The sequence below is a fragment of the Ursus americanus genome, chromosome 18 (genome assembly GCF_024610735.1).
Source record: "Ursus americanus isolate L20-20 chromosome 18, mUrsAme1.1.p, whole genome shotgun sequence".
Taxonomy (NCBI): domain Eukaryota; kingdom Metazoa; phylum Chordata; class Mammalia; order Carnivora; family Ursidae; genus Ursus; species Ursus americanus.
This window is the reverse complement of record NC_142144.1, coordinates 582,219-601,334: the sequence shown is the minus strand read 5'-3', so window position 1 is coordinate 601,334 and position 19,116 is coordinate 582,219. Positions and strand designations below refer to the sequence as shown.

General features: G+C 56.6%; 1 protein-coding gene across 6 annotated transcripts in view; it reads right to left on the bottom strand.

The window, feature by feature from the left end:
* The window catches only part of EXD3 (exonuclease 3'-5' domain containing 3), an 83,968-nt gene that overhangs the window by 58,661 nt on the left and 6,191 nt on the right, over positions 1 to 19,116 (bottom strand). For all 6 annotated transcript variants that reach the window (XR_015727247.1, XM_087869155.1, XM_045803708.2 and 3 more), the window contains exon 3: positions 7,548 to 7,688. Coding sequence is in view for 5 of the 6 variants with exons in the window: in XM_087869155.1 (XP_087725281.1) it covers positions 7,548 to 7,641 (94 nt within the window). In the remaining variant the exon portion in view is untranslated. The remainder of the gene's footprint in view (positions 1 to 7,547; positions 7,689 to 19,116) is intronic.

The following is a 19,116-nucleotide window of genomic DNA, read 5'->3' as shown; positions in this document are numbered from 1 at the left end:
ATCTACCCAAGAATTGAGGGGAACGACAGCAACCCCTGGGCTCCTGTAGAAGACCAGACTTGGAGGGAAAGGCGGGGACACCCCCACGAAACCCTGGAGGGCCGGCCGCCCGTCTAGGACTCAGACCCAGGGACCCAGACAAGACAGCAGCGGTCAGACCGACGCGCTGCACAGGAGAGGGAGTGACACGCTGGGCACACGCCAGAAGCAAGGCTTGTTGAAGGGCTGGGACTCTACCCATGTGCTTCATTAAAGGAATAAAGGGAAAATCATATGCGCTTCTCAGTAGATGCAGAAGGAGCGTTTGATAAAAGTGATTTCTATTCATGATTTAAGAAACAACCCAGCAAACTAGGAATAGAGGCAACTTCATTGCTCAGAAAAAAAGATGTTTGTAAGAAACACCCTCAGCAAACACAGAACTTACTGCTGAAAGCTGAAAGCATTCCCTGGGAGACGGGGCCAGCGGAGGGTGCCTACTGCCCGCTGGGCACGGCTCAGGGGCCCTGCCGGCTCGGAGCCTGGAAACATCTACACTCCGACAGACTGCACTCTGGCCTGTCCGCCAATGGAACACTACTCAGCGCTAAAAGGAAACGAGCGGGCAGGCGGGAAAAGGCCGGGAGGAACCTCCATTCCTGAGAGGAGGAAGCTGTCGGGACGGACTGCACGCGGCAGGACCCTGGCTCTGGGACGTCCTGGAAGAGGCACAGTGGTGGAGGCCGCCCTGCGGACACGTGTCCCCGCGCACGGTCCAAGCCCACACAGGCCACCCCAGCAGCAGGACAGCCCGGATGTCCACGGGAGGCTCTGGGGGCCGGCGGCGTGTCAGCAGGGGACCGTGATGCGTGCACACTGGAGGGGGTAGGGTGGTGGGGGAGGCCGTGCAAGGTGGGGACACGGGAAATCCCCGTGCCTTCTGGATTCTGCTGTCAACCTCACACTGCACTAGAAAAAATAAGTCTTTAAACATGAAAACAGAGGGGCGCCGGGGGACTCAGTCCGCGAGGAGTCTGCCTTCGGCTCAGGTCATGATCTCAGGGTCCTGGGATCGAGTCCCGCATCGGGCTCCCTGCTCAGTGGGGAGCCTGCTTCTCCCTCTGCCGCTCCCCCTGCTTGTGCTCTCTCCCCCCCGCCTCTCTGACAAAATAAATAAACAAAATCTTAAAAAAAAAATTAAAACAAGAAAATAAAAACATTACTGCTCACTGAAAACATACTTTTGTGGAAAGTCATGAAGAATCTAAAGAGAAGGTATTAGGGGTGCCTGGATGGTTCCGTCAGTTGAGCGTTAAACTCTTTTTTTTTTTTTTTTAAGATTTTATTTATTTATTCGACAGAGAGAGAGACAGCCAGCGAGAGAGGGAACACAAGCAGGGGGAGTGGGAGAGGAAGAAGCAGGCTCCCAGCGGAGGAGCCCGATGTGGGGCTAGATCCCAGAACGCCGGGATCACGCCCTGAGCCGAAGGCAGACGCTTAACGACTGAGCCACCCAGGCGCCCCGAACGTTCCACTCTTGATTGCGGCTCAGATCATGGTCTCGGGGTCGTGAGATCGAACCCTGAGTCGAGTGCCATGCTCAGCATGGAGCCTGCTTGAGATTCTGTCTCTCCCTCTGCCTCCCCAGCTATAAATAAGTAAATAGCTCACTAAATAAATAAGGAGAAGGTGTTAGGGTTACTTCGCAGGCTTGTTGTAGCTTGGACACAACACAAGGCCAATACTAAAACCCCACTGTTTCCCTATAAACAACAAACGGAAATGAACATTAAAAACAATTACAACAGCACAAAAAATTCAAATTTCTTTGGATAAATCTAACGAAAGGAACTCATGCAAAAAAAACCCCATAAAACATTGAGAAAAAAATTAAAAGACCTAATGAAGAAAGGGCCATCCCATACAACAAAAGAGAGAAGTTGTCGCCCGTCCCAGAATTAGTAGACGCCATACTGTCCAACCCAGTTGGGGGCTGCGTGGGGTGTACATGTGTCCACCTGTCCTAACAATCTGCCCAAAATCACAGTGGAGCAAGACTACCGCCCAGCGCCAAACATCACCCTGGCTAAGGCTGAGCGGCACTGGCCATGAACCAGCGTAAAGACCCTGGGCCAGAGCTGGCGCACACGGGCCCCTGATGCATGACCAGGGCGGCCCCAGAGCCCGGGAACTCCGTGTCTCTATTGAGGAAGCTCAAGCATCACCGGCCTCACTGCCCCCCCCCCCCGCCCCGTAGATCTAATCATGAAAGACAGAGAAAAAGAGCCTCCGGGAGAATGTCTTGATGACTGTGGGACAGAGAGGTCTCTCAAAAAATACAATTACGGACAAGATTCCCACCGATCTGAAGGGTCCCGCAGGAAACCGTAGGGCGTGTCCTGCCCCAGCCTCACCTAGAGTCACCCAGCTGTCGAAGGGGATGGCCCTGCTCTCGGCTGCTTCCCCAGCAGCCAAGACCTGGGCCCCACCCGACAGCTCTGCCCTGGGCATGCCCTCTGAGCCAGCCCCCACAGCTGGGCACTGCACACCGGCTGAGGTGCTGCCGTCTGTCCCTCCTGGGCAGTGTGACCACATTGGCCTTGTTCAAGGCTGCGGTCTAGGCCTTCACGGGTGCTCCACAGTGAGCTGGGGTTGGTGCCAGGGCCAGGTGTGCACATACACACACACACACACATGATCACCAGCTGAAGTGGCCTCGGGGAGACCCCTGGAAGCCCAAGGTGCAACTGGAGGGGACCTGAGGCAGGTCTAGGTGGGGTGGGGCACGGCAAGGACACAGCCTGATGGGCAGAGAGGTGTGGGTAGTGTGCAGGCAGTGGGGCAGGCACCTGGAGGGCGTGGGTCCCTGCTGCCCTGACACAGGCATTTGGGCAAGAGGCTGGGGCCTAGGAGGGCAGGTGGGAGCCTGGTGCCGAGGGGCCTCTGTCCACAGGATGGACATCAGCCATGCCCGCAGCCTGGCATGGCCCCACCTCTCCCCGCCCCCAGGCCTGGAGCTGGGCCAGGCCCAAGTTCACAGCTAACACCGCCCTGACATCTTGGACCTGCTGGCAGAGGGTCAGACAGCAGGTCTGGGACCCGAAACAGATGGCTCGTGGCCTGTGCCTGGCCCCTGACCCCATCCCGGGACCATGCAGGTGGGGGCAGGGTGGGAGGCTCTGTGCAGGGAGGGCACTGAGAAGCAACTCAATTTCAGGACTCAAATGTCCACACCCACAGCCTGGGCTGTTCCTCTCTGTCTAGCATGTGGGCCTCACTGGCTGTCCCCGCCAACAGCCCTCCCACACACATGCCTGGGGGCCTCAAGCTCCAGCCACATGGAGGCCAGGGACCAGGAGGCACGAGGGTGGCCCACCTTCTGCCCCGTCCCTCCCTGTCCTCCTGCTTCCCTGGTGCCCACTGTACACCAAGAGCTGCTGGCTGCCTAGCGGCACTCCAGAGGTGGCCGACAGGAGGAAGAGAAATGCAGGGCCAGGGAGGGGCAGGACAGACAGACACCACTTCATCCAAAACACCACTGAGCTAACTCAGTGGCCTTCACTTTAAGAAACAGATGCATTCTAGAAAACAACTCAGGGGCCATGTGAACACGGCTGCCTGCTATTTCCTGTTGTGAAGCCGGTGTGAGACATGACATCAAGAAGACAGGTGCTCTCTACCCTCGCAGTAGGAGCAGTGAAGTCTCAGACACCACAGCTGGGCGTGGCTGAGCTGGCGCTGCACACCGGGCCTCCCCTCCCCTACGTGGTCCCCGTGAAGCCCCCTCTCCTAGGCCACTAGGTCCGGACCCACAGACGCTGGGTCTGGGGATCTCACTCGGCACAGTGGGAGGCAGGGCCAGATGCGCCGAGCTGCCCTCTCCGCAGGTCATCGCAGTGTCCCCCTCCACCCTCTGGGATGGCCGTCCTGACCCTGCCCGCCCTCGGGCAGCTGCAGAGTGCAGGCGTCCAGCCTGGCCGTCAGCCTGAGGAAGGGCCGCGGTACCAGCCCCGTCGCATCTGCAGACGTGGCTGCAGTCCCCCGAAGGCCACCAGTCTCCTGCCCTGCCCTCCGCACCACCTAGCGCAGGAACCCGCCCCCTCTGCGGTGCTGTCCATGTGAGTTGAGGCAGTGGGCGATGTCCTGCCTCCCAGGACGGGGGCATGCAGTTCCCTGGCAAAGGTGGTGGCCGCCACTCTCTCCAGCCCACCTGTCTGCCCCTCTTGGTCCCTGGTCCCAAGTTCTGCCCTCGTTTGGGGGGAGATCAGCCCTTCCTGAGTGGGACACAATGAGGACAGGTGGCAGGCCAAGAGAAAGGGCATTCCTCAAAGCCCCCATATCCAATGCTCCTGCTCAGAAACCCCTCAGAGGCCCCCCCAGCAGCACCCAAACCCAGCAGGCAGGGTAAGGTCTCCCGTGGGGGCCGCCCCCATCTGGGAAGTGGGATGAGAAGGCCTTGTTGTCCTGATTCCCCCAACAAATCATGAGCCCCCAAGACAGGACCCCTCCCTCGCCTGTCCTCAGCACAGACGCCCCAAAGCATCAGGCCGGGGCGTCCACACAGGGGCAAGCTCCCCCTGTTTGCGACATCACCACACACCTGGGGGATCCAGGTGAGTCACGTGCAGAGTTCCTGCAGCAACCGGGATCCACCAGGGTGCACGCACCCCATCAACACACAGAAACCGCCAGATCTCAAGGGCGAGTTAGAAAATCTGCTGGAAGAAAGGATCCTACCAACAACAGGAGTTTAAAAAGATGAAACACTTAGGTTTTAAAAAAAATGTGGAACAAAGAATGTGGCAGATCTACTTTTTTAAAAAGCACATCTAAGAACAAAAGAACAAATAGGACGGCAAACCCCGTCCTTGAGGGGTGTTCCTGTTTTTACCCAAAACACACACTGGTCATTTCTTATGGTCACAATCCTGCAGGTCAGGAGTGGAGCACGGCTGGCACCTGGGCTCAGGGAACGGTCACCTCGACTCATCAAAGTAGCCACCAAGGCCGAGCCACGTTCAGGAGTGGGAAACAGAGCCCATGTTTGTGGGAGGGTGCTGGTGTGTCTACAGCACGGGTGAGGTGTCAGGCACCCCCTGGGCCAACCACCAGCGTAACGAAATTCAGTAAGAATACAGGATTTTTGTGGAACCAAACCAGCTCATTCTGATGTCGCAGGAAGGGAGGAAGGAGGTAGAGGAGAGGGAGAGAAAGAGAAAGAGAGAAAGAAAACAGAAACAAAAGGCAAGGAGGGTTTAGTCCCGCCAGATAGTGAATCACCATAAAGCCACAGTCACTAGAACACTGGCTGCTGGCTCACGTGGACAAACGACCAGAGCAGGAAGCTGGAGACAAACCCCAACACAGGGGGCCAGCATGTGATCGCTGGGGGGAGTGGGCAGTTCACGGAGTATTGCTGGGACGCCTGAACGGTCTTCTAGAAATACAAGCGAGTCGGACCCACACCTCCTGTCTCACAGCAAAATAAATCCCACCTGGATTCAAGACTAAAAATGATCGCAGCTGACCCCTCACAGCTCTATGTTCCGGACACGCTTGTATTCAGTACTCACCAATGCAGGCAGGGACTGGCTTACAACCATTTCTCTCAGACAAGGAAACAGAGAGGTTAAGTAACTTTTCCACAGTCACACAGCGAGGAAAGTGTGTGTGTGCCACCTGGGTTCATGGCCTCTCTCATGTCACAGCCCAAGGATGGCTCCACAGCCCCAGGGGCCAGGAAGACCCTCACCCCAATCCTTGATGGCGGGAGGGGCCAGCCCTGCAGTGCAGATGGCATGTGAGGCAGACAGCCCCCTGCCCCGCGAGGACCCCACGTGTAGGGGGTCCGAGGGAGGGAAATGGGCTTCCTGCAGCTGTGCCACCTGCCCCTCCCTCTGCACTGAGAAGTAACTCTGAATCTCCCCGGCAAGGGGAATCCAGCGCTGCCTGAAAACCCCAACCACTGAACTTCTGACTCAGCTACGTGTGCGCCTACAAAGGCCACGTTTTCTTGGGAAAAACAATCTTTGAGCCCAGTTGGTGTTTCAGTTGGAGAATGTTTTCTTGGCCCCAGGGGAGCGGAGGTCTAGAGGAAAAGGCCCACTGTCCTCACTAGCCCATCCCTCCCCCTCATCATTCCTCGATACCAGCCACAGAACAGGCCGGAGGAGCCACGTGGATGTCCTAGGGTCTCAGGATGTCACCCTCCCACCGACCACAGAAGAGGAAGGTCCTCAGTGGCAAAACCAGCCCAGACCCCGGCAAGAGACAGATGCCCACTGTGGAGAGCTGCCCTGGCCTGAGGCCTCCCACAGAGGCCTTCCTAAAGCTGGCCCCATCAGCGGAGCTGGAGTCCAGCTCAGAGCCCGCTGCACCAGACCAGACAAGGAGGCCGTGTCTGATCCGGGGGGCTGTGTCTGATCAGGGGGGCTGTGTCTGGTCTGGGGAGCTGTGTCTGTTCTCAGGGTGGCCTGCCCCTTTGTTAGCTCCAGTAGGCCAAGGGTGAGGCCCTGCACACCCTCAGGCTGAGGCCCAGGTGTGATGGCCAGGTGTGACATCGTGGCGAGCCCCACCCTACATGCAGCCCCGTAGGGATGGGCAAACACAGGCCTGGGTGAGGCTCTGAGAGAGGGAGGGGTCTGAAGACCCCCTGTACACCCATGAGCCCTGTGGGCACCAGCTGCACCCCCAGGACCTGAGTCCCTGCCCTCCAGACCTTGATCCCCACTCCTGCCTCTGGGTGCTGGTTGGTTCAATGGCCAGAGCTGACCCCTGAAGTGATGACCCAGGAGGCCCCCATGGGAAACATGTGGGGACCATGCCCAGCCAGGACAAAGGGGGCATGCTGGGATTTGGGGACCAGTTCCCAGGGTGGAAATGAGAAGGCAACTCTTTGCTGACCACATCCATGGCCACCAAAGTGAAAATGCCTCCCTTCCCCACCCAGGGGGTTTCTGTGTCCAAACAGGCCCCTCATCTCTGGTCAGGACCGCAGGTCTGGGCATAGGACTGGGGTGCACACAGGGGGCTTTGGGCTCCCACGCTGGCAGCCCGGCCCAGGCCCCTGCTTTTCAGACACACCCTGTGGTGCTGGGCCAGGACTCAGAGAAACACCCATCCTTCCCACCAGTCCCCACACATGCCTGCCTCCCCCACCTCCATGTGGGGCTCTGTCCTCCCCTGCAGTGTTGGTCCAGTCACACAGTCCTCCGGCAGCCATCGAGCCAGTGGCCAGAAGGCAGCCCCCCTTGGGACGATGAGACCACGTAGCTTGTATCTGGGGAGCTGGTGGCGCCCTTCCCAGGGCACACAGAGGCGCCTACCCGCAGCCCTCAGGCCAGGAAGGCTGTGTTGGCAGGCACCTGCGTGCTCGTGTCCACTCCCGGGGGGGCCCATGCAGTCCAGCCCCACACAAGGCTGGGGCACTGGGATGCCCTCCACCCGGGTGCCTACCTGCGCACACACGTGTAGCCCAGCCACAGACAGCCAGCACACACGCCCGCACTCCTCACACGTCCCCCACCCCTGGCCCTGCCACACGCAGCCCATCAGGGACACGGACTCACCCGCAGAACGGCCCTCGCTCCCAGCAGGGCTGCCGGTGGGGTCACCGGCTGTGTCACCCGCAGCGGGGTCTCCGGTAGCGTCTGCTGGGTCCATCCCAAGGTGGGGCCAGGAAGGCGACAGGCAGCGTGAGGAGTGCCGACCTGGGGGAGAGCGAGAATTAGATCTCACACACTGCCGGGCAGCCCACCAAGGGCCCACCTCTCTGACGGTGCAGGGGCCCGGCGGTCTCAGCTCCACCTGCCGGCCGCGGACGCTCAGAGCCGGCTTCAGAGGCGGGCTTGACAACGAGGACCCAGGAGCTAACCCACACAGGCACTCCCACCTCTAAGTAACGCAGTGTGGCCACGAGCGGCCAGCAGGGTGCCTGTGAATGTTTACTGTCTACAGCACACTTCTCTACATTGAGGGAGATTATTCTGTAAAGACTTTGTTCCCAGACACAGGTTCCTTTGCACCGAAGTGAGACATGCAGAGCCTCCCGTGTGACCCCAAACGCTCACACAGGCACAGAAGACAAGAGCTGCTCAGCCTCCTTCCCTGAAACTCCCCCCCAGAGGCAACCATTCCCAGGAGCCTCTCAGCTCTCCCTTTGGATAGTTACATTCATATTTCTTTTTCTTTTTAAAGATTTTATTTATTTATTTGAGAGAGAGTGAGCTTGAGTGGGGGCACGGGGCAGAGGGAGAGGGAGAAGCAGGCTCCCTGGAGCCCGACGCGGGGCTTGATCCCAGGACCCCCGGATCGTGACCCGAGCTGAAGGCAGACGCTTCACCTGAGCCACGCACGCGCTCCGTTCATATTTCTAAACAATATGCTGATGTGGTCATTCCTTCCGTTTCCAGTCTCCCACGTGACTGACCAACTTCAAGGTAAGAATTCACTATCGTACCCCAGGGCTGCGCACGCATCCTGCAACGTCCTGCAAGAGTTCTGTGAGCGTCTTCCTCTGGCTCCCTACTCATAGCAGACATGAGCAAAACTGTGTCAGTACTACCCACAGCTGAGAGGTGCGTGGACTTGGTTATTCTTCCTTTCCTGCTAAGTGTGCTCCAGCCTTCTGCTCTGGCCATGCGGGAGGAGTGGTGCTGGGACGGCCCTCTCACGACAAACAACATCGACTGGACAATATCTTTCTGGACAACAGGCAACCCACCACCATGCCACCCGGCAGCAGGGCAAAGCCCACGGTGGACCCCAGGACGGCTGGCTCGCACCTTGGGGCAGTGTCCCAGCCAAGACCACTGATCTGGAGTCCAAAGAGCATAGCACGCCACCAGGTGGGGAAGGCAGCAGGGCACCTGTGGGACAGGGCACTGGAAGAGGGGCGACTGGAGCAGCCAGAAGTGCGTATGAGCAACACGGGAGCCCCGAGGATCCCAGAAACAGTTGCCTCAGGGCTGAGACGGTAACAGAGACACTGGCGGTCAAGCTCTGCAGGACATACCAGTCTCCAGCCCAGCCAACACTGGCTAAGACTCCAGAAAGGCCATGCCTTGGGACGATGCCTAGAGTGAGCCCCACTCTTGACGTGCCCTGCCAAAATCTAAAACCAAGCTCAGCCTGGGGCACGTGGGGCACGTGGTAGGTTGAGTCCCACCAAGACAAAGATCCACTGTAATGAAATGTCAAACCATGCTCACCTGTTCAAGGTAATCAGCTAGAAAATAACTGCCCACTAGAACAAAAATCAACGTTCTTCATAGGAAGATAACAGAATCCAGAATCCAGAGTTGCTACAATGCATCACTCACAATGTTCAGTGCGTAATATAAAAATCACAAGATCTACCACGGAACAGGAAAGTATGACTGCACAATCAAGGAGAAAAAATTAAAAAAAAAAAACACCCAGATAATAGGAACCAACTCCAAGTGGCTCAGATGTTGGAATTATCAAAGATAATCACAACTATTATAAGTATGTGTGAAGGGACGCCTGGGTGGCTCAGTCAGTTAAGTGTCTGCCTTCAGCTCAGGTCATGATCCTGGGGTCCTGGGATGAAGCCCCACATTGGGCTCCCTGAGAAGCCTGCTTCTCCCTCTCCCTCTGCCTGCTGATCCCCCTGCTTGTGCACTCTCTCTCTGTGTCAAATCAATAAATAAAATCTTAAAAAAAAAAGTGTGAAGAATGAATGGAAAACATGTCTAAAAAATTAAAGGAAAACATAGTCTTAACGAGTAAACAGACAAGGGAAAATGGAAAGTATCTGAAACTCTATAAAAGAACTAAATGGTAATTCTCCAATAAAAAGTATTATAACTGAAATAAAAAATTCACTGATTGGACTTGACAGTGGATTGGAGATGGAAAATGAATCAGTGAATTTGAAGACAGAGCAACAGAAATGATCCTATCTAAAGAACGGGGAGGGGAGCGGATTAAAGAGCAAATAACACCACGTCTTCACTGCTGGCCGTTCTGTATTACCACCACCGATGGGACTCCAACAGCATTGCAGTGCCTCTCTCTGGGTGTTTAAACAAGCCTGGAAGTCTATCACTTGTTTTTAAAAACATCCCTTCTCAAGCCTCTGCCCCGTCTCAGTCTGGAGAGCCGCTCTCCAGCCGGCCATCACAGCTTTCCCCATGGGACTCCCACTCTCCTCTCTCCTGGTGCAGCCTGCATTTCTTGACTTCCAAGTCTTCACCTTTCTGTTGTCCTCCTGTTTCTACAGGAGCACATTCTCCAGAATCTTCCTGAGAAGAATTGCAAAGGAAGAACAGTGAACAAGTCTTCGGTTGTCTGGAAGTGTCCCCACTGGGCACCAGCTCTTGGGTGGAAGTGTGGCTGTGTATGGGCTGCAGGTGAGAAGCCATCCCCCAGATAGGCGATGCCGATGGTCCTCTGTTGTCTTCTAACCTTCATGTTGGTGCCGAGAGGTCTGAAGCCTCCTGACTCCCAACATCATGTAGGACGCTTGTCTTTTCCTGCTGAAGGGCCTTCCCTTCCCAGCGTCCAGCGCCTGAGGAGGCTGGATCGGCTGGGGTCCACCAGGTGCTCCTAGGACCTTCAGTCCTGGGACATGTCTTTTATTTTTCCTTGATAATGTCCTGGCCTCCCTGTTCTCCACCCTGCAGTATAAGTACTCTTTTTTTTTTTTTTAAGATTTTATTTATTTATCTGAGAAAAAGTGACAGAGATAGTGAGAGCGAGCACAGGCAGGGAGGAGGGGGAGAAGCAGGCTCCCCACTGAGCAGGGAGCCCAACACGGGGCTCGATCCCAGGACCCCAGGATCATGACCTGAGCCGAAGGCAGATGCTTCACCGACTGAGCCACCCAGGTGTTCCATGGTGTAAATACTCTTCCTTAGATATTGGGCTTCCTGGAAGAACCTCTAATTTTCTGATCTTTCCCCTTCTCTGCCTTGAGGGCAGATTTCTGAACTTTATTTTGCAAAATGATCATTGAATTATTCATTTTTGCTATCAAATTTTTATTAATCAAGAGTTCTTTCTCCTTTCACCCCAGAGGACTCATGACTCAGTCTTTGTTTTCCCACACAGTCTTCTGTATCAACGCCCTCTCCTGCTCACCCAGTGTGTTTTTCCTCTCAGAAGCTTTGCTCAAGGGTCTGGAGACTGCTGCTCCTATTTAAGAGTGAGCTGAACAGCTGCTTGGGAACTGAGCAGGGGGCAGCCCTGGGAACGGTGGGCTTCACTGAGGGCACCTGAGGGCCTGGAATGGAAGACCAGAGCCCAGAAGGGCTCTCCTCTTGGCCCATCTGTCAGGCAGAAATGCTCCCACCCTCACGCGCAGGTGGGCACTGGGCTGCCATGGCCCAGACCCCCAGAGGGTCGGGGTCTGATCCCTCCCCTCGCCAACATCCCGAGACCCTGTCTCCGGTCTGGAGCCTCGTGGGTGCTGTGGCCAGGCTGGGGGCCACCCTCTGCCTTGGGCTCCTGCTTTGTCAGGCGGCTGGACAGTGACACTCAGCAGCAGCCTTCCATCTCCGCTGGGCTTTTCGCCTCTTCCCTTCTCTTTGCCCTTAAGCACTTCTGCCTTTATTTAAAAGGCACACCTGTCTTTTGAAAATGCCTCTGCTGTCACTTTAATGGGCCTCAAGTGAGCGGGGATAAGTGGCCCCCACCCAGCCTCAGGGGGTGCTCGCCTGTGCACCCCTGCGGTACCCACCTCTTGCCCAGCACACTCCGCTCACCGTACCGCCCCATCTCTCTGACTAGTTTCTGAAGGACCGCTGAGCCCAAGTCCATAAACGATGTTGGCCTGTACCGTTTTCTTGGAAATCACTCCCCACCTGCCCAGAGGTGTGCACACCTCCACCCAGCACAGCTCAGGTCAATGGACGCCCAGCCTGCGCTTCTCAGCAGGAAAGAAAGGAAGACGTGGGACTGTGGGACGGGTGGTCCCCCCAGTGCACTACAACCCCACCCGGTCCAGAGGTTGGCCCCCTGGAGGTGAGGGTAGGATTTTCCTAGGGTGGCCAAAGCGAAGCACCACAGACAGGAGGCTTAAGCAACAGAAATTCAGTTTCTCAGTTCTGGAGACTGGAAGTCAAGTATCAAGGTGTTGGTAGGATGGGTTCCTCCTGAGCCCTCTCTCCTTCATGCAGACAGCTGTCTTCTCCTGCGTCTGTGTCCTTACTCTCCTCTTCGCACAATGGACACCATCCTAATGACCTCATTTTACCTAATTACCTCTGGAAAGACCCCATCTCCAAATATGATCACATTCTGAGGTGCTGGGGGTTAGGGCTTCAACATGTGAATTTTTAGGGAGACACAATTCAACCATAACAGGGGGGCTGGACACCCACTGGTCCTTTCCCAGAGAGGGGCAGAGGCACCTGGTGCTCTGGTTCCATGGGGAAGGGTCAGGGTGCCCTTGGGGGCTGAGGGACCTGGGGCACACACCCAGTTCTGACTCTGCACCGGAGCCAGGGGGACTGACGTTCATTTCACAGATGGGAAAACAGGCTCAGCTGGGACTAAACCCCAGTTTTCTCCCAGCTCTTCCCTTATACCACTGTTCACTTCTATTTGCTTTTAATTGACTCTTTACTATTTATAAAGGCAATTATGGCTATAGTAGAATATTTGGAAAACTAAATACATTTGCAAATTTTGAAAGACTAATGCAAAAGAAAGTTATGAAAAGCTACAGTCATGTCATATTCCCCTCTGGTCATTCCCCTGTCCCTCTGGGTGTCTGTCTCTCTGCAGAGACATCTGGTCAGGCTCAGCACTGGGACTGCGTGGAGTACGTCTCCCCTCCTGGTGCGGGGCGGAGGGACAGGCGCCCTCAGGCAGGTCACCGCACCGGGTCCAGCGGCGCTCCTGACAACAGATTCCTGTCTCCTAACTCAAGCCACGGAAGGCTTCTTGGCAGAAAGGAGAAGCTTTAGGCAGAGCTCCCGCTTTAACGAGACAAAATTACAATTTCTCTTCATTTCGGGTCTCCTCCGGGATCTTGTTCTGACATCACAAGTGTTTTCTTATATCACATTAAAATACCTCAAGTCCCTGGTAAATACCGATCGTGGCCACAGCCCAAGAACCAGAGTGCTCCAGCTGGCGGGACCAAAGCATCCCCGGGGGCGGGGGCCGGACAGCCCACCGGGGCCCCTGACGGGTACCTGTCCCACCCTGACCATGGCCCCACCCCACACGGACCTCGCCCCGCCCCTGCCCCCTTGCCAGACCACTGCCCAGCCGCCTCCTTCCCACTGCCCCCCCCCAAGCAAGTAGGCCCCTGGGGGGCCCAAGGGCGTGCCACTCCAAGCAGCAGGGGTCTCTAAGACAGAGGAGACAGAGACCGGTCCCCACAGCACACCCTCTTTGGGGGTCTCAGGCACCCCCGCACTGGGAGCCTGGGGACAGGCCCCACGGGGCACACCGGCGGCGCGTGCTCCCTAAGGCCCATGGCCAGGCTCTCAGGGAGGAGGGGCAGGATCTGGGGGGTTCTCTCCTTGTCTGCTGGTCCCACAGGGAGCAGAGGTGCCACTCACACCCTCACAGTTGCCCTCCCCTGACGTCCACCAAGTCACGGTCTCAATCCCATCCACCTGTTTGTCTGTTTCCTGCTGGCCCTTTCCTGGGGGTCCTCAGAGAACTGGGTACTAAGGGGGCGGTCCCATGCCACAGGTCCCCTGGTGGGCCATGCCAAGAGACCTCTGAGGCCCCTTTGGCTTCAGGTCGGAGGATCTCTTGGGCCCATTAGAGGGTCCCCAACAGGGAATGCTGGACACGCTCCAGGTTCCGTGGGCCCCTCTCTGAGGAGCCACCAGGAGCCCCGCCGATTTCTTCCTCTGGTCATTCCTTCACCCCAACAGACATGCCTCACCCAGACCCCAGTTCCTCATGGGGTCAACTTATAGCAGCCTGCAAGCCCCAGAAAGGCCAAGGTCCTGGCCCGGCAGGCTCCATAGCATCAACACCATCGTTGAACACTTCTGGAACCCCTACACTTCACAGGGCATGCAGCAGGTGTCCCGAACGGCCTCTTAGGCAGGGTCCATCCACAACACCCCCCCACGGGCAGTGAGCTCCTGGCTGGGGTGGGAAAAGGCTGGTGCATGCTGGGCCTGCATTCCCTGGACAGAAGCTGGAGTGAACAGCATGATGAGGGGGGACGGAGGTCTCCCCGGGATGCAGCATTCTGGCTCAGCACACTTTATGTCTCCCCTCCAAAAACCCAGGGCCAAGCCTCCACCTCCTGCAGGACTGACTGAGCCACGTGGGTGGTTTTGAGCCCCACGTGGTGGCCCCTCCTGGCCTCCCTCTCTGGGTCTCACTGTAGGCAGGCTCCCTCTGCTACCCACTGAGCTGCGGGCCACTCTGGGGGGCTGCTGAAAGGGTCTCAAGGGGAGGCAGTGGGCTTGCAGACATGCGCTGCCTACAGCCCTCCCTCCAGCAGAGCCAGACCCCCAGGCCACCCCGACCTCACTGGCCGTCCCTACCCTGGCTCCTTAAGAAGGTGGAGCCCCGCTCGGACCGGTCTGACCGGAATGTAATAACGACCAGCATCGGTGCGGGGCAAAGGTCCCTCCGACCCCTCCAAGTCAGGGTACCACTGGAGGAACGCTGCCCTGAGGTCCATTCACCCCCTGGGGTCAGGCTCTGTCCACACTGAGTCCCGGACAAACTGCTAGGACCCTGACGACCTCCTCTGCACAGCAGCCACCTGCCCTGCTGGTCAGTCTAGGAAGGAGGCAGACGACCACACGGCTCTTTCGTGGGAGAGGGGCTTTTTCTACTCTCAGGGGAGAAACCCCCACAATTCCAAGATCTGCTCCAGGCTACTCCCCCCATCCTCTGAGAAGTGTGGCAGCCAGGGGCGGGTGGTGGGCTGTGTCCTCAGGCGAGCCCCGGGGCAGGCAGACAGACCTAGACTGTCATCCTTGGGAAAGGGTGAGGCCACTGAAAACCCAGCTCAGCTCTCGTTACACAACCTTTGTTCTGTTCTCGAGCCTGGAATCCGAAATCCACAAATCGGCAGCACAGCGAAACCCATGTGCTTCTGAGAAAGAAAACAGCTGGCACAGACCAAGGTCAAGTTCACCCCACAGCAGACTGTTTTAATTGACCTCATTTTAAAGTGAAAAAAATCTGCTTGGATCCAAGTTGTTTTTAGCTGAAAACGTGGTTCAGGGTTTGCAAGCTACACCGAGACCAGCAGACCTTCCCAGAGACAGCCTTCCAGAGCCCACTGGGGTGAGCGCCTCCTGGGTTTTGGAACTTCCATTTAAAACGAACGGCCAACATGTGTAACTCATTTAGGCATCACAATTTTTCTTGCTGGGAACCGTGCCACACATCAGCACATCTGCCTCGGAGCCCACACGCCGCCAAGGCTCCCGGCCCCCTGGCCCCGGCTCCACACCTGAGTGGGAGCCTCTGGCCCAGGGGCAAACTCACCTGCAGGAGCGTGCAGGCCAGACTGCTTCCTCCTGACAGCTAGCCCCCCGGGAGCTTCCCTGGGTGCCCACCTGGGAGCCTCACAGTCCAGCCAGACCCAGGCAGACGGGGAAACCGAATAAAGGAAGCCTCGCTTCCAGTGGAGCCAGACGGCCGGCAGGAGGAGCTCTCAGCCCTAGCATCCTGGCCGCAGCCCGCAGGACCGCAGGACCGCAGGACAAGAGGCACGTCCACACTACCTTACGGCTGGGTCCTTACCCTGCAAACTCAGCCAGTGAGAAGCTGCCAGCACCCTGAGCCCTCACTTTCCGCCGAGGGGCTTCCGCTTGAAGCAGTCCTTTGCAACTTCCTCTGTTCTCCAGACTGGCCTGTGGTTTCGCCATAGCTTGCCCGTCTGAATTGTAGGTTGTTCCCTGTGCCATTCCCGAGTAAAGCCGAGTAAACTTGCTGCTCAGAAAACTGGCACTGACCAAGCTGGACCCGAGGCCTCCTGAAACCCAGCCCCTCAACCAGGCCCGGCCAGGGGAAAGAGGGTACCTCAGCAGGGTCACCCCGCCAGGGGGGTCGCCCCCTCCAGACAGAGCCCCCTGGCATCAGCACCGAGGCTGGGGCCCCGTGGGGGTAAGTTAAGGCATGAGAACCACGGAGCGAGGGCTCACGGCGCTGGCCCAGCCCTGGCAGTCACCGGGCTGTCCCCTCCGTTCCACAGGAGGGAAACAGTGCGGGGCCCGGCTTGCTCTGAGATGGGCCGGGAGGCACATTCTTCAGGCCCGGGGTCTCCCTGGCTTTAAGCTCCTACAGGCTTCAAGTGTGGGAGGAACACAATGGCCAAGCTGGGGACCCTGTGGGAAGCCCAGAGGACCAGGCTCCTGGCTTGGAAGGGACAGCACGGAGCGGACACTTCAAGGTGTCTCCTGACCTAAAGGTGCCCTTCAAATAACCCAGAAAGGTGGAAATTAAAGGAAAAGGGCAGAAATGAAAGGACCCCAAAAGAAGCTACATTGCTGGCTGAGGGTCCAATGTAGCCACGTGGGGCTGGGGCTCAGCCTTCTGCCTGTCTGTCCATCCATCCCAGGAGAACAGCCCACAGCACACAATGGAGTTTCCTCCACACTGTGATTAACTGAGGTGACCTTTAAACAGGTCATCAGAGCATTTTCGTTTGGACGCCAGGTCATGCTTCCTCCACTGCTGTCCTGTTTTCTGCAAATATGGAGGCGCCGGCTGTGTGACACCCCCCCCCACACAGGTGGTTCCTGTACCTTCATCACAGGGCGGCCGAGGCCCAGGAGGGGGGTGACAGTGGACTGCCACCTCACTGTGTGCCAGAGCCCTTCTGAGAGCATGACTCCTCCCCGGGCCACCACACGCAGCACCCGGCCTTCCTGGGCCCTGTGCATGGCAGCCACCCCGTTACCGACCAGACTCATGGCAGGAACACGGTGCAGCCAGGTTAGAGGGCAAGGGGTCGGTGCCAGCCTCAGACTCCAGAAGTTGTCGCCCCCATGGGAGAGGCCCTGTCCCCTCCGGGCCCTGCACTGCCCGACCCCCTGCCATCCAACAGTCAGCCACGTCCTGCTTTAAGTGCAAAATGTACCTGTGATAATAGCATAAAATGCCTCAATACTGCTTTTTTATATCGATTACAAGTGGGAGTGGTGATATTCAGGGAATACTGGAGTTAGAATATATTATTAAAATTAACTTCGCCTTTTTTTTTTTTTTAAGTAAGCTCTATGCCCACTCTGGGGCTTGAACTCACGACCCTGAGATCAAGAGACACACTCTACCAACTGAGCCAGGAAGGAGCACTCACCTTCTCCTTTTATGTTTTTAGTGTTCATACTAGAAAATGTAAAATCACACGTGTGATATTTCTGTGGCGCACACTGGTCTTGACTGGGGAAACAGCTGGCCAGACGGAGAGCAGCTCCAGAGGTGCCTGGCGACGCCCCCAGAGCAGACGCTGCGCCCGGCCCCACAGAGCACGATATGCAGCCTGGCCACATAGCCACCACTCCGCACAACAGCATCAGGACTCCCTCTGCTGTCCCCAAATTCCAAACGCAGGTGGGGCTGGGGTCACCACCCCAGACACGTGGGGGTGCGCAGCCTGGACCCCTGAAAACGGGCCGCTCATGTCTCTTTGGTTCAACAAGAACACTAGTTTGAAAGCTGTCTCCATTGGTTTTCAAGCGGAATTAAATGTCTGGACACACATCTCAGTGATTTTTTTTAAAGCTTTATTGATATAATACACACACCATAAAATCTACCCTTTTAAAGTATACAACTCAGTGTTTTCAGTATATTTAGGCATGAGAAAGCATTCCCACTGCCTAATTCCAGTACATTTTCCTCACCCCAAAAAGATGACCCCATACCCATTAGCCGTTGCTCCCCACCCCCCTCTCTTTGGCAACCACAAACCCACTTTCTGTCTCTTGGGGCTTGACTGCTGTAAACATTCACATACATGGAACCCTACTATACGTGGCGTGGGTCCGGCTTCTGTCACCAGCGTGCTGTTTTCAGGGTCTGTCCACGTTGTAGCACCCGCTGGCATCTATGCCTTTCCGTGGCCGAACATTCCATGGTACCGACGGACCACGCTCACCTGGGTTATTTCCGCCTTGTGGCCACCGTGGACAGTCGCACACAGGGGTTCCTGTGGGTGCAGGCTGCCTCTTCTCCGGGGAATGGGCCGAGCTGGGCTGAGTAACCGTGTTTAGCAGGCCGAGGAGCCGCCACGCTGCTTCCCGCCACAGGGCACGATCCTTGCCCACACTTACTTGTTGGTGTCTGTTCTTTTTATTCTATCAGCCTAGTGGGAGTGATTTTTAACTTACTGATTTAACTTAAGAGTTGTTCCTTTCTTTAGAAATTAAGATCGCTAATCTGAAACACAAGGAAGTAACCTTTCCCAGGTACCACGTGGGGGTCCCTCTCTGGAGCAGCCATGGGAGGTGGTCACGCTGCTGTTTCTGGGCTGGAAGTGGTTTTCTGCACACTCGCCACTGTGTGCACAGTCAAGGGTCACTCTGGCTAACCGAGTCGGCTTCGGCCCTGCATCCGCAGCTCGGGGAAGAACCAGCCCCTCCTGATCCTGCCTGGGGCCTCGCCGAGGAGCCGCTTCCGGGACCCTGCGGGCTGCAGCAGGAGAGGGGGCGGAGAGCGGAAGCCACTGGCTCCGCCGTTCAGCTGGGCTTTCCAGCTCCCTGCCCACTCTTGTGAGGGCCTCCTGCTATCCGATAATGGGGTAGAAATCACGTGAATGATGAATGGCTACTTAAAAATGACATTTTACAAGAAACATTTAATGTTGTGGGAAAAAAAAAGGACCTCACAATGTGGCATAAAGTTGCATTTAACTGAAAGCAGCCGTGGTACGGTGTGGGCCACAGGACGCACCCGGCCCGTCAGCTCTGGACAGGACACAGAGGACATGCTGGCACGGGTGGGGGGGGTACAGACTGCCGCTTCTATTTCTATTTATTTTTTTGTATTTGCTAAATATTATACAATGAACACACTCCACTTTGTATTCACGAAAAAAAAAGTAAATCTCAAATGATATTTTAAAAGTTAAAATCGGAGCACCTGGGTGGCACAGTCAGTGATACGTGGGACTCTTGGTTTCGGCTCGGGTCACCATCTCCGGGTGGTGGGACCGAGACCCGCGTCGTCGGGCTC